This window comes from Saccopteryx leptura, chromosome 6 (assembly GCF_036850995.1).
Source record: "Saccopteryx leptura isolate mSacLep1 chromosome 6, mSacLep1_pri_phased_curated, whole genome shotgun sequence".
NCBI classification, from domain to species: domain Eukaryota; kingdom Metazoa; phylum Chordata; class Mammalia; order Chiroptera; family Emballonuridae; genus Saccopteryx; species Saccopteryx leptura.
In genome coordinates this window covers 44,533,374-44,548,542 of record NC_089508.1, presented here as the reverse complement: position 1 = coordinate 44,548,542, position 15,169 = coordinate 44,533,374, and the positions used below count along the sequence as shown (strand labels likewise).

General features: G+C 38.5%; 1 protein-coding gene across 4 annotated transcripts in view; it reads right to left on the bottom strand.

Annotated features, from left to right (window-relative positions):
* The window catches only part of DLGAP5 (DLG associated protein 5), a 46,118-nt gene that overhangs the window by 23,661 nt on the left and 7,288 nt on the right, over positions 1 to 15,169 (bottom strand). For all 4 annotated transcript variants that reach the window (XM_066342331.1, XM_066342332.1, XM_066342333.1 and 1 more), the window contains exons 3-11: positions 14,854 to 15,044; positions 10,914 to 10,976; positions 9,368 to 9,452; positions 9,155 to 9,277; positions 7,835 to 7,905; positions 4,976 to 5,235; positions 2,608 to 2,735; positions 2,100 to 2,223; positions 184 to 269 (exon numbers count right to left, since the gene is read on the bottom strand). In XM_066342331.1, coding sequence (XP_066198428.1) covers positions 184 to 269; positions 2,100 to 2,223; positions 2,608 to 2,735; positions 4,976 to 5,235; positions 7,835 to 7,905; positions 9,155 to 9,277; positions 9,368 to 9,452; positions 10,914 to 10,976; positions 14,854 to 15,044 — 1,131 coding nt within the window. The remainder of the gene's footprint in view (positions 1 to 183; positions 270 to 2,099; positions 2,224 to 2,607; positions 2,736 to 4,975; positions 5,236 to 7,834; positions 7,906 to 9,154; positions 9,278 to 9,367; positions 9,453 to 10,913; positions 10,977 to 14,853; positions 15,045 to 15,169) is intronic.

The window sequence follows — 15,169 nt, the reverse complement described above, 5'->3', positions numbered from 1 at the left end:
AATAGTTAAAAAAGGCTTCACAGTGACAGCATACAAATGATCTTTCTCTAAACAGCTTCTCCAAATAAGTACTTGCTATTTTGAATAACAAAGTTGGACATTAGATTTTTAAATTTCAGATCAATGTAACCACATTAAGACAAACAAAGCTAAAATGTAAGAAATATATAAATGTTTCCTCACCATCATCTGGAATGTCTAGTTCAAGTTTCTTGTCCCAATTGAGGCAGTGAGAAGTTAATTTCTCGGTTTCTGACTGGAGAATATTTCTAAAATTATGACATATATTTCAGTTTTACAAATGTTTCTTACACTAATATCTAAGTATTAGCATTATGATACTCACACAATATTAATTTCCCAAAGCTGATGCTCAATTATTTTGTGTGCTAGGATATGTTTAAACCCCTAAAATGTGAGTGGATATCCTATGTATGTCCATCTTTCTGCACCTAAAACTTATGTGGACAGTTAATGCCAAGAGCCCACTTTCAAGCTAATCTTTCTAGTTTTTTCTGTTCTTATTTTTCAGAGGCTGAACAGAAAGAAACAGACATTTATTTCTGTTATTAGTTCTCTGTTACTATGTATGGCATTAAGATCAACGAAACTTAAGTTTAAGTAAGTTGAAGATAAAACTTTTAATACCTCCCCAACATACACATATATATTTGGCAATGCCCAAAGGCACTTTTGATTGTCACTACCTAGAGGAGTGCTACTGGCGAGGGAGGCTAAAAAACATCTTACAGTGCAGAAGACCCCTCACCCACAAAGAGAATTATTATCCAATCCAAAATGTCAATAGTGCCAAGGTTGAGAAATCCAGGCCTAAGGTAAATTTAACGTTTTTTTACAAAGAGCATTCTAGCCAGAGAAACTGAGGACAGTTTTGTGTAGAAGAAAAATTTAGCTGTTTATATCTAGGGGCATAAAAGAGAACGAGTTAACTGATGACAAAGGCTTAGATCTGACCGTCTTTAGTTGGAGTGTCTGAAGGCGTTGTCACCATCCCAGTTGAACAACACAATGGACTAGGTAATCTATAAAATCCCTTACAATTCTAAAACCTTTGTTCTAAAAACAATTGAAATAGCCTTCAAAATATATTTTAAAATACCCATTCATCATACAGCAAATGGATATTAAAACTATAGCAAGATAATGTTTATCTATTTGATTGGCAAAGCTCAAAGAAATTGTTAACATTGCATCTGAAAAAGTATCAGAATTTTCCTGCCACATTTACTCAAGAATAAAAGTATGTAACAACTTCCTGTGTGATGTTTAGTGCACATCACAGCCCTCTGATTTGTTTCCAAGGCACTGAAGTGACATGATTGACGTTACCCAAACAGAATGTTAACTTTCACTCTTCACAGTTGGAGAAACCTAATTAAGATTTAGCGTGTCTGAGCCTCCTACCAACTCCCATTATCCATCTTTTATGAAGTAAACATTTACTTGGTTTCTTTGTGGGAGGGGAAAAAGGTGGAAAAAAAGGATACTCCCATAACTTTACTAGAGAAAGTGTCAATTAAGATTCATATATTTACATATGAAAGAACTGAAAAGCATACAAAGTTGTTCTTTGAAGCCTAGAGTGTAATAGTAACAGAGTGAACCAAATGTACATAACCAGCAGCAGGGACCTACTTATTAAGTAAATTGTGGTATATCCATATAATTGGCTACTGTGTGGCCATTACAAAAACACACACAACATGAGAAAGCTCTTCAAGTACTAAAATAGAATGTTTCCTACATGAAAATTAAATAAAAACAGAATAGTATGCTATTGATTATATTTTTAAAATATTTTTATGTTTGCTTACATATGCATTATCTACATATACATTCTCTATCTCTGGAAATATTCAGAAGAAATGAATAATGCTTGAATGGAAGCTTAGAACTACTATGGGGTTAGGAGACTGAGTTGGGAAAGACTTCTCGCACCTTTTTCTACCTTTTGAAAATCACACAAAGTCAGTTTCCCCCAAATTCATGTATTATATTAAGGTTAAGATAGTTTAATTTTGGTTTTAAATGTCCAGATATTAATACAAAATCCCTACACACGGAACAAATGGACAAACCTGAAATACGGCACATTGTGCTGTGGCTGGGCTAGCTGACCTTCACTTATTTCAGGTGATGGGACTTCTTTTATTGGAAGGCCACTTGAATTTTTAGTAGTTTCATTTTTATTTAAGACATTTTCTATAAATTAAAGAAAATATCACATGTAAATTTCAAAGCAGCAACTCCTAAAATGACATCCCCCACAAGGCAACATTTTTTAAATCCCTCAATTTTTTTCCATGTTGAATTCCAAAATTTTATTTCTGCTTCAACAATTTCACTCCACATACCTCTCAAGTGTCTTTCAACATTTTCATCTCTTCAAATTCATACTTAGGTCCCCTCTTCTCAGTCTGTCTCGCTCCCGCCAGCTGTCCCTCTCTACAGGTCTCTCCCCAGGCTTTCCGATCTCCTCTGACACTAAGATCACTCCCTGAACTATCGGTGAAGAGGGCTCTAAAACAATTCCCTAGTAAATCAGAAGCCAGCAAAGTAAGTAAAAATTTAATTGAAACATCATACCTTTATTCCAAACTGTTAGAGAATCCGGAGGATACTGTAATTTATTTGAATCCTGATGTACTGTCTTGGCAGAGGAAATTGTACATTTTTGTACCAAATTTTCTTTTGTTGCGTCTTGAGTTTTATCACTAAACACAACAGAAAAAACATACTTTGTGAAACATGAACCCCATATATCTGATAAAAGGATTTCAAAATTATGTTCCTTTTTAAAAACCTGGGATAAAACAGAATTTAATTTCTATTTTTTATAATGTGCCTATTTTATAGGAGAAAAATTTTAAACACCGGAGTGGGAAGGTCCATCTTTATTAATGATTATGAGACCCAAAGACTCTTGAGATCCCTTAATAAAACATAAGCACTACCTGACCAGACAGTGGCACAATGGATAGGGCATCAAACCAGGACGCTGAGGATTCAGGTTTGAAACCGAGAGGTCGCCGGCTTCAGCACAGGCTCATATGGTTTGAGCAAGGCTCATCGGCTTGAGCCTAAGGTCGCTGGCTTGAGCAAGGGGTCCCTCGGTCTGCTGTAGTCCCCCAGTCAAGGCACATATGAGAAAGCAATCAATGAAGAACTAAGGTGCTGCAATGAAGAATTGATGCTGCTCATCTCTCTCCCTTCCTGTCTGTCTGTCCCTCTCTCTATCTGTCTTGGTCACAAAAACAAAACAAAAATAAACACTTAGTAGTCTCAGATGTTTCTGAGAAGTTTCTAGTAAATTTGCTGCCAGCCAATCTTAGCAAAACAACCTTGTTCTTTCTTTTAAAAGATGCCAACTAATTTTCTCTCAAAGCTCCCCATACACACTTTGCAAGTTAGTAATTTTTGTCTTTAGAGATAGTTTTTCTAAAGTAATACTCAGGAAAAAAAAAAAACAACCCAAATACCCAAACCATGTCTGGATTACAGTACTATAGCAATTTCTTCTTTCTAAAACTTTATTTCTAAGTTTTATAGTAAAGTCACTCATTGAAAGCAACCCCCCCCCCACAAATTGTACCATAAAAATAATGATAATAACACATGCGAAATAGCAAAGATGTCAAATACATTATTGTAGCCTTTCACCCTGGAGAGCTGGCTCAGTGGATAGTGTCAGCCCGGCATGTGGACATCTGAGGTTCAATCCCCAGTCAAGGCACACAAGAGAAGGGACCATCTGCTTCTCTTCCCCTCCCTCCCCCTCCCCATTCTCTCCCTTTTCCCCTCTTGCATCCAGTGGCTCAATTGGTTCAAGCGTCAGCCCCAGGTGCTAAGGATAGCTTGGCTGATTTGAGCATTGGCCTCAGACAGGGGTTGCCAGGTGTGTCCCAATCAGGGTGCATGCATGAGTCTATCTCTCTATCTTCCCTCCCGTCACTTAAAAAAATAAAAATAAGGCCCTGGCCGGTTGGCTCAGTGGTAGAGCGTCGGCCTGGCGTGCAGAAGTCCCGGGTTCGATTCCCGGCCAGGGCACACAGGAGAAGCGCCCATCTGCTTCTCCACACCTCCCCCTCTCCTTCCTCTCTGTCTCTCTTTTCCCCTCCCGCAGCCGAGGCTCCACTGGAGCAAAGATGGCCCGGGCGCTGGGGATGGCTCCTTGGCCTCTGCCCCAGGCGCTAGAGTGGCTCTGGTCACAACAGAGCGAAGCCCCGGAGGGGCAGAGCATCACACCCTGGTGGGCAGAGCGTCGCCCCCTGGTGGGCGTGCCGGGTGGATCCCGGTCGGGGGCATGCGGGAGTCTGTCTGACTGTCTCTCCCGGTTTCTAGCTTCAGAAAAATACAAAATAAATAAATAAATAAATAAATAAAAATAAAATAAATAATATGTAACTGCATTATTATAGCCTTTTGAAGATTTTTTTTTTAAAGTCCAAATTTTGGCCCTGGCTGGTTGGCTCATTGGTAGAGGTCAGCCCAGCATGTGGAAGTCCCAGGTTTGATTTCCGGTCAGGGCACACAGAAGCGCCTATCTGATTCTCCACCCCTCCCCCTCCCTCTCCTTTCTCTCTATCTCTCTCTTCACCTCCTGCAGCCAAGGCTCCATTGGAGCAAAGTTGTCCTAAGCACTGAGGACGGCTCCATGGCCTCTGCCTCAGGTGCTAGTAAGGCTCTGATTGCAGTAGAGCAACACCCCAGAGGGGCAGAGCATCACCCCCTGGTGGGCATGCCAGGGTGGATCCTGGTGGGAGTCTGTCTGCCCCCCCCTTCTCACTTTGGAAAAATACAAAAAAAAAACCCAACCCAAAACCCCCCCAAATTTCAATGATTCATAATTAACATCATTTACTAAGTAATAAATTTAACAAGCACAGGACAAAGCAAAGAAAAGCATTTGTTATCCATCTTAGCAAGGAATTCATTATTCATATTACACTCTTACACTTCTCTTTTCATAGAAGTCCAGGTGTAGCTGGGTGTCAAGAAAGCATTGGCACTTCTGGGAGTCATGGGTGTAACTTGATAGATCTTCAGACCTTCTAATGGCTGAAACGTAAAATCTTTAGGTGCGAAGGAATTCTTTCCTTTAATTTTTGCAGAATTTGTCTTAGGCAAATTTTCAATTTTTGATAAGACTCCATCATTTGTTGCACTGGTTTGCAAATCCAAATTATTTTCATTATCAACTTGAAAAGAAATGACCTAGATGTGAATAAGCAAAATAGAGTGAGAATTTCTCTTCTGGGGATATATTTGACCAATTTTCATAGGCCTGAAAATGTTCAAGTTGAGATATATGTGCCATGTACATAATCTCAGAGACAGGAGTAAATGGAATCAGAACAGCTACACCAAACCATTGCTATGATCCAGAAGGAGAGAACCAATGCTTGTTAAAAGAATTAAGTAATAGGTTTTAGGTATTACAACAAATTAAAATAGATGAAAACTCAGGTGTAAAAGTTTTCTCATCTAACAAACACACATCTTTTTACTTAAATTATGTTGATAATTAAAATGGTTTGAGAATCATAAATCCAAAATTTACTGGGTGACTACTATTGTCAAGGACCAAAATCCTTTATCACACGAGCAAAAATATTTTTTCACTACGACACCGTAAGATTAACCATATAAAATGTAAAGCATATTTTCTTTTATCAAGTCATTTTAATTGTTACTTGAGTTTTTTTTACTGAGATATAATTAGCATCTAAATTAAACTAATGTACAGCATGATTCGATATGTGTATATATTACAAAACAATCAGCACACAATCACAATTTTTTTTTCTTATGATGAGAACTTTTAAGATCTATTCTGCCTGGCCAGGTGGTGGCGCAGTGGATAGAGTGTTGGACTGGGATGCAGAAGACCCAGGTTCAAGACCCCGAAGTTGCCAGCTTGAGCACGAACGAGCTCATCTGGGTTGAGCAAAAAAAGCTCATCAGCTCGGACCTAAGGTCCCTGAGCAAGGGGTCACTCGGTCTGCTGAAGGCCCACGGTCAAGGCACATATGAGAAAGCAATCAATGAACAACTAAGGTGTCGCAACAAGAAACTGATGATTGATGCTTCTCATCTCTCTCCATTCCTGTCTGTCTATCCCTCTCTCTGACTCTCTCTCTGTCCCTGTAAAAAAAAAAAAAAAAAAAAAAAGATCTATTCTATAACTTTCAAATATATAAGGTAGTATGGGTTAACTACAGTCACCATGCTGTACATTACATTCCCAGGGCTTACTTAGTTTATAACTGGAAGTTAGAACCTTTCACCAGCCTCTCCTATTTCATTCATCCATTTAAACATAATTTTTAGAGGTTTCTATGTTTCTGATTTTTAATGCGATATGAACTGAAACCAGATTATTTCAACCTGGACAAAAGTTTAAGGGTAACACTGTCCCTGAGGCCAGAATGAGAATGAAAGTAAAAACGAGTGACATACAGATCACATGTCATAGAAATGTACCCTTGAAACCTATTCGGGAGTTGGCAAAAATAGGTTTACAGTTAGGAGTATATGAAAGTTTATTCTTGTATTGTTATTTAATAATTATTGTATTATTTTCCAATGTATGAATTGTGAACCTACTTTTGCCCTACCCCATATAATCTCATTAACCAATGTTGTTTCAATAAATTTTTTTTTTTTTTTAAAGAATGGTGTAGGTTATTTATTTATTTATTTATTATTTTATTTATTCATTTTAGAGAGGAGAGAGAGACAGAGAGAAAGAGAGACAGGGGGGAGGAGCTGGAAGCATCAACTCCCATATGTGCCTTGACCAGGCAAGCCCAGGGTTTGGAACCGGCGACCTCAGCATTTCCAGGTCGACGCTTTATCCACTGCGCTACCACAGGTCAGGCCAATAAATTTAATTAAAAAAAAAATAGTGATAAACCATAAGAAGAAAACCAATCTCAAGGGAGGCGCTGATGGACAGCTGCAGGTCTGTGAAGATTCACGCTACACTGCCCGGAGGATCCATTCCATTTTCAGCAAGAATCTAGTCAGGTTTCTTATACTTTGGCATAACTTTTTCTTTATAAGGTTTGCAACTGTAGCATGGATCATAAATCAAGGGCTTGAGTTGAGTCTTCAAAGTGGTGGCTCTTTTTTGAAGACTCTACTAAGCCCGATGATCGATGTTACCAGAAATGGTTAATTCTTTTTTTTTTTTTAAGATTTTATTTATTGATTTTAGAGAGGAAATGGAAAGAGAAAGGTAAGGAGTGGAGGAGCAGGAAATACCAACTCTTGGTTGCTTCTCTTATGTGCTTTGACCAGGCAAGTCCAGGGTTTTGAACTGGCAGCCTCAGTGTTCCAGGTCAGTGCTTTATACACTGCGCAACCTCAGGTCAGGCAAAGTTATTTAACTCTTAATACTAGTCTATGTTGGTATTACATGTTAGAGATGAAAAAACAAACTCATAACTTGTCCAAGGTGATGTAACTAGTTGGAAACAGAGACAGTACTCAGGCCTAATTAAATCCAAAGTCAATGCATTTTCCCAGGCCCCATCAAAACTAATTCTCATCAGAAGATTTCTGGCAGCTGTGTTTTTATTATTTTTTCTATCTCCTGTTAAACAAATTGTTTTCTCTACCTATAAAGCTCTGAGTTAAAATACCTGAAAAACAACAGTAAATCCTCTTATACTTTAAGATTCAAGAGTTTCTAACACACATGCAGACTAACCCCCTGAGCAGTTCGTTCTGTATGGGTATAATTTCAGCTTGTGGAAGTTACCATAAGATCTCCAAAGTACCTAGAAATGGACAGATGTTTATACACTACCTTGTCAGGTTTAGTTTCTGCATTTTTGGCAGGTCTTCCTTGATTTGTTGCCTTTCTTTCTGCTTCGTTATCTAAAATAAAAATAAGTCATCCATTTTGACTAGACAGAAAATGCTGCACTAAGTTCTTTAGGAAAGGAAAAAAAAAAACCCCACAACAATAGGAATGTATGTCTTAAAAGAATTTTATGATTAAAAGTCTTATAGCCTGACCAGGCGGTGGCGCAGTGGATAGAGCGTTGGACTGGGATGCAGAGGACCCAGGTTCGAGACCCCAAGGTTGCCAGCTTGAGTGCGGGCTCATCTGGTTTGAGCAAAAGATCACCAGCTTGGACCCAAGGTCAATGGCTCGAGCAAGGGGTTACTCCATCTACTGAAGGCCCGAGGTCAAGGCACATATGAGAAAGCAATCAATGAACAACTAAGGTGTAGCAATGTGCTACGAAAAACTAATGATTGATGCTTCTCATCTCTCTGTTCCTGTCTGTCTATCCCTGCCTATCCCTCTCTCTGACTCTCTCTCTGTCTCTGTAAAAAAGAAAAAAAAAAAAAAGTCTTATAAAATAAGATAAGCCCGATGCCAAAGTTGCAGGTTTGATACCCGGTCAGAGCACATACAAGAACCAGTGAATGAGTGCACAGATGAGTGGAACAACAGATCAGTGTTTCTCTCCTTGCCTTCTACTCTTTCTAAAATCAATAAAAGTAAAAAATTTAAATAAAATAAAAACAGATTAAATTTTCTGCCAAGTATAGGTGATGTTTTCAAAAAAGAAAGGCATTAAAGTACTTTACCTTTTGCCTATGAATATCAAATATGTATTATAAAAAATTACAAAAATAAAGAAAAGCACAAAAACAATAAAAATTATCCAAGATTACATTACTCAGTAATAATTCCTGTTGACACTTCAGGGTACACTTTTCCAGTTTTTTCCTACATTCACATATTCGCATACATATTTCAGAACTGTGTTCACATTGTTCAGGCTTTGACCTGTTTTTCTTTCCCCACTTAATGTATCATGAACCATGTCATTAAGTGTTTGTTCACATTGTTCTTAAATGGTTATACTGCATTCCAAATGGATGGACTGTAATGTATTGAGGCTATTAATTTTTCACTTTGAAGCACTGCTTACTCCAATTCAGGTACCCCAATGTTTTGAGCGCTCACCGCTAACCGGATGTCAGTGCACAGAATCTATCTTTAGGAAACTGGAATCCCCCCTTTCCTCTGCTCTTACTCAAGGGAGTACATGATGAAAACCTCATGGACCAAAACATTCTAGTTCAGTCACTGATCAAGAAAACTTCTTACCAGGAGTAGCTCTCGCCGCAGGCTTTTTCGTTGTAGTCGATAAGACTGCTCTCGCAATCTGCTTTGCTGCTCGAGTCGCTGCTCGAGTCATTCTCACTGAATTGGTCATTTCAGGCTGTTCAGCTGTAGAAAAAACATTCAAATCAAATGCTTTTGTAATTATCAAACTACTGTTCTGGGAACATAAGAGCTTATAACTGCTAATATTCCTACCTTTTTTCTCTTTGTCCAACATTTTCTTTTCAGAAGCTTGTCTTTGACCAGGTTGATTTGCTCGAATATCATTCCCATTATTAATCTATTTAAAAGATTAGGTGCTATGTGATTTAATTAGGTAAGGAAGCAAACCACACTTCTAATCTGTAAATTGACCACTCATCTGAAATCTGACCATTGTAAATAACCCGGCAAAAAAACCACTATCCCAAATAAAATCCAATAAAGAAACAAGGTTTTCATTATATAAATTTTCTTACAATTTTTTTTAGAATCCTAGAATCTAGAAAATACTATAACCAAAGCTATTAAAAAGAGCTGAACAGAAGCATCTGAGAGTCCTTAAACATACCAGGCATGTCTTCACTTCAAGACTTTTGAGTTGTCTAGAAAATTCTTCTCTTGAATAGAAAACTCTTTGCCTTAGTTCATTCTTCTATTTCCTTAAAGACCATTCAAGCCCTGGCCGGTTGGCTCAGTGGTAGAGCGTCAGCCTGGCATGCAGGAGTCCCGGGTTCGATTCCCAGCCAGGGCACACAGGAGAAGCGCCCATCTGCTTCTCCACCCCTCCCCCTCTCCTTCCTCTCTGTCTCTCTCTTCCCCTCCCACAGCCAAGGCTCCACTGGAGCAAGGTTGGCCCGGGCGCTGAGGATGGCTCTATGGCCTCTGCCTCAGACGCTGGAATGGCTCTGGTTGCAACAGAGCGACGCCCCAGATGGGCAGAGCATCGCCCCCTGGTGGGCATGCCGGGTGGATCCTGGTCTGGCGCATGCGGGAGTATGACTGCCTCCCCATTTCCAGCTTCAGAAAAATACAAAAAAAAAAAAAAAGACCATTCAAAATGCCACCACCTCAGTGAGGCCCAATCAAAATTCCATCTATTTCAATACTCCCCCATCTCCTTTCTTTTTTTTTTTTTTAACTCTTCCATGATACTTATCACCATCTGACATAATATATACTTATTTTTTATTGCCTATCTCAGGTGAAAAAAAGGGAATTATTTTTTTCTCTATTATATTCTAGAGGAACATGGTAGAGACTCAAATTTTTTGGACACCTGAAACTTTCTCACCTGACAAACAGGCATACTACTTACCCTTTGCCTAGTTTAGTTTATTTAAGTAATCCTCCTACTAACTTTATCTGTAATAGTGATTAAGAACATATTTTATAACATATAACCCATAATTTATAATACCCACCCTATTGCTTTATACTCCTGTCTGCGTTCTATGGTGACACGGAATGCATAATAGATCAATAAACTAACAAACAAAAGACTATGTCACAAAGACAAAGTTAAGTATAAATCTCATAAGGGGTGTCTGTCTGGGTAAAGACTATTTGAAATTAATAGTTCCTTAGCATTTAGGCCAAACTGCTCTATCTCATCATACTAATCCCAGTGATTTTGGCACTATTAACTCTAGTAAAATAATCACAATACTTAAAGCTGATAGATTAAAAATAAATGTACTTATTCTGAGAAAATATAGAACAATTAGTCATTTTAAGAACAATTATCTACTATCAACTATACCTTAGTCGGCTTCATTTGGTCTTTGGCCTTTGATCTTGTCATCCGTACAAAAGATGGAACAGCCTTAAAACAGTCAAAAGATACCTTTTAAAAAAAATTAACTTGCAAAATTTACCTGCATTTCTCATTATAAAATAAACTTCCCACTTTAAAGTTAAACTTTATTTGTATTTTTTTTTTTTTGGCAAAAAGATACTTGCTAACTTAAATTACTATTTTTTCTGGTTCTAGCTTGATTTAAATTATCTTTAAATTAATAGTTTCAAAACATTCATATTTCTCAGTGAAAGAGAATAAATTTAAGCCATATTTTCCAGGTAGTAGGAGTCCTCAGTAATATGAATAGCTGGGCATATTTAGAAGGGGCTAGATTAACAGACTAGAGTTTTAGAATCTCTTCTTCTTTATTTATGAAGACACTGCACAGCTTATTTTCCTAGCTTTGACAATTTGCTTTCAAATCTCATGCTTATGCACTTGTCCACTGGCAATAAGAAAAAGGAGACCCAATAGCAAAATATGAAAAAGATCAAGCAAGAAAAGAATTGATAGTGGTCAGGTATTTACCAACTCTGTAAAATTCCTTAAGAAACATAATTATACTTCTCTTCAGATGAGAAGCCATTTTATTTACCAAATCTCACTGAAACCTATGCTAAAAAAATTAGGTTTTTCTCTAAAGTGCATCAAGTGAGCAAAATTCAGCAATGGCTATTGTCTAAATAAAATATAAAACAATTATTGGTGAATCTTTTTATTTAACACAGTGATGTGCCTTTTTCTCCTCCTACATATAATGCTTTGTAAATAGTTGTTTACAGTTTAGACCAGTTTAGACAGTTTACTTTTTACAGTTTTACTATAAAAAGTAGTCAACCTTTTTATACCTACTGCCCACTTTTGTATCTCTGTTAGTAGTAAAATTTTCTAACCGCCCACCGGTTCCACAGTAATGGTGATTTATAAAGTAGGGAAGTAACTTTACTTTAAAAATTTTATAAAGCAGAGTTACAGCAAGTTAAAGCATATAATAATAATTACTTTCCAAGTACTTTATGTCAGATTTTCACTAAGTTTGTCAGAATAAATCTTTATAAAACAACTTACTATAGTTAAATCTATCTTTTTATTTATACTTTGGTTGCTCCACTACCGCCCACCATGAAAGCTGGAACGCCCACTAGTGGGCGGTAGGGACCAGGTTGACTACCACTGGTTTAGACCAATGATTGGTACCTTACATACTCTTGAAAAAACATTAAATCTAATTCCTTCTAAGTGGTCTTCTTTGATGTTCTTCCAAATATAAACAATCTTTACCTCTTCTAATATACAGTGTGTCCGTAAAGTCACGGTGCACTTTTGACTGGTCACAGGAAAGCAACAAAAGATGATAGAAATGTGAAATCTGCACCAAATAAAAGGAAAACCCTCCCAGTTTCTGTAGGATGATGTGGCAGCATGTGCGCATGAGCAGAAGATGATGTAACACCGTGTATACAGCGGAGCAGCCCACGGCCATGCCAGTCGAGATGTGGACGGTACAGAGGAAAGTTCACTGTGTTATGTGGCTCGCTAAATTCAACTCCGTGACCAAAGTGCAATGTGAATATCGGCGCGTTTATAACGAAGCACCACCACATAGGAATAACATTACTCAGTGGGATAAGCAGTTGAAGGAAACCGGCATTTTGGTGGAGAAACTCTGTTTTGGTAGGCCATCAATCAGTGTCGAGTCTGTAGAGGCTATACGGGATAGCTACCTAAGGAGCCCTAAAAAATCTGTGCATGAGCCCACATCGAACTGCACTGAATAGGTATAAAACTGGGGGAGTTTTCCTTTTATTTGGTGCAGATTTCACATTTCTATTGTCTTTTGTTGCTTTCCTGTGACCGGTCAAAAGTGCACCATGACTTTACGGACACACTGTACATAGAATATTTATTTATCTATTATCTATCTTTCCACATTGGTATCTTATACATTATCCTAAGGTAACACACAGAATAAAGAAAAATCTGTTAAATCAATTAATGAGATTTATGAAGCAAAGAAAACCAGGCAATATATTGGGCCTTTATGTTACTCAATTCTTATTTAAATCTGGAATGAGTATACAGTCAACATCTTTTAAACACATTATTTAAAATGAGATCATTTATACATACTTTAAAATAGCAAATCTCCAGTGACTAATTTACAAACCAAACTTCCTCTGTTCAAACTTCATCCTTCTTGACTCATTGACCATTCTTTAGATCACCCTTCTTCAGCTCTGTCTTCCATTTCAGTTCCCCTGCCACTCGGCCAGTCCTCAGCCTATCACTGGCTGCCCTGCTGGTGTTCTTTATACCTCACTCCTTCCTAATTTCAGATATCCTTACTGGAATGGTCTCATTTAGTCTTATAGCTTAAACACCCATCCATACTCCCAATATCATATCCTAAATCCATACCTTAGCATGTATCTCCACATTTTATACCACTGCTTGTTATCTAGATGGCCCAAACTGGTTTTAAAAGGGGTGGTGGGGTACTAAAATGTACCCACTTAATCATGCTTTTTTTGTCTTCCTCTTTTTTTTCTTATAGAGACAGAGAGAGAGACAGAGACAGGAAGGGAGAGAGATGAGAAGCATCAATTCTTTGTTGCAGCTCCTTAGTTGTTCATTGATTGCTTTCTCATATGTACCTTGACCAGGGGGTTACAGCAGACTGAGTGACCCCTTGCTCAAGCCAGCGACCTTGGGCTCAAGCTGGCAAGCCTTGCTCAAACCAGATGAGTCCACACTCAAGCTGGCGACCTCGGGGTCTCGAACCTGGGTCCTCCTCATCCTAGTCCAACGCTCTATCCACTGCACCACCGCCTGGTCAGGCTTGCCTTCCTCATTTTTAAGCAGGAGAATTTATACCATTTTCCAAACTAATATAATCAGAATCATCTTATCTCGGATTCTTAAGTTTTCTTTACCCCTCACTATCTACTTAGGCATCTATAAACTTGTCTCTAAAGGTATCTTTCACCTATTTCTTCCTTTTAAACAAACTGCCCAGTTCACTAATCTTGTCTCACTTACTTTTTCACAACAGTCTTACAATTGGTCTTCTTATCCATAAATATTTTCCTTTCCAGACTGTAATCTCCATGCCATGGTAATCTTCCTGCATTATTAATTTGATAATGCCACATTTAAAAAGCATCCCTTGGCCCTGGCCGGTTGGCGCAGCGGTAGAGCGTCGGCCTGGCGTGCGGGGGACCCAGGTTCAATTCCCGGCCAGGGCACATAGGAGAAGCGCCCATTTACTTCTCCACACCTCCTCCCTCCTTCCTCTCTGTCTCTCTCTTCCTCTCCCGCAGCCAAGGCTCCACTGGAGCAAAGATGGCCCAAGCGCTGGGGATGGCTCCTTGGCCTCTGCCCCAGGCGCTAGAGTGGCTCTGGTCACGACAGAGCGACGCCCTGGAGGGGCAGAGCATCGCCCCCTTGTGGGCAGAGCGTAGCCCCTGGTGGGCGTGCCAGGTGGATCCTGGTCAGGCGCATGCGGGAGTCTGTCTGTCTCTCCCCGTTTCCAGCTTCAGAAACATACAAAAAAAAAAAAAATAAATAAAAAATAAAAAGCGTCCCTTGATTCTCTGACATGTCCCACAGGATAAATGCCAAGTTCTTTGTCAAAGAATTTACTGTTCAGCCTGACTACTTGCTTTCCTAGTTTTATCCTATCTCAATACACCTGTAGTTACATTGAGAGGCCTGATTTTCACCTTCTAAGCTACTATTGATTGCCTTTAGTTAAGTAAATAAAGGGACTAAGGGGAACCGGTAAATTTAGTCATTTAATCTCTTAGAAGAATTGCTTCTCAGCCTTTTGGCTAAAATCAAGTGTAATCTCTTAAAGAAAAAGGCACTATTCTTCTATATCTAGTTAGGCTACTAAATTTACCTTTATTGGCTCAGCTTTCATAGTATTCTGGTGTGAAAGAAGAAATGAAGGCATTTCATGTCTATAAAGACCCACTTTAAACACTCGTGTAGCTTTCTCTCTCTGCTCTTTCAATTTTTGAAGTTGCTTTTCTTCTTTGTATTTCTGGAGCATTTGTTTTCGTTGATCACATAGATGAGTTCTCACTGACTCTAAGCAGGAAAAACAAACACACACAGCATCATATAAAACATTTCAGATGGAAAGCTATGCAAATGTCTAAAAAATTATTTTATCTCACTTCAAACAGCTACTAAGAAATGTGTTGAGAAACTTC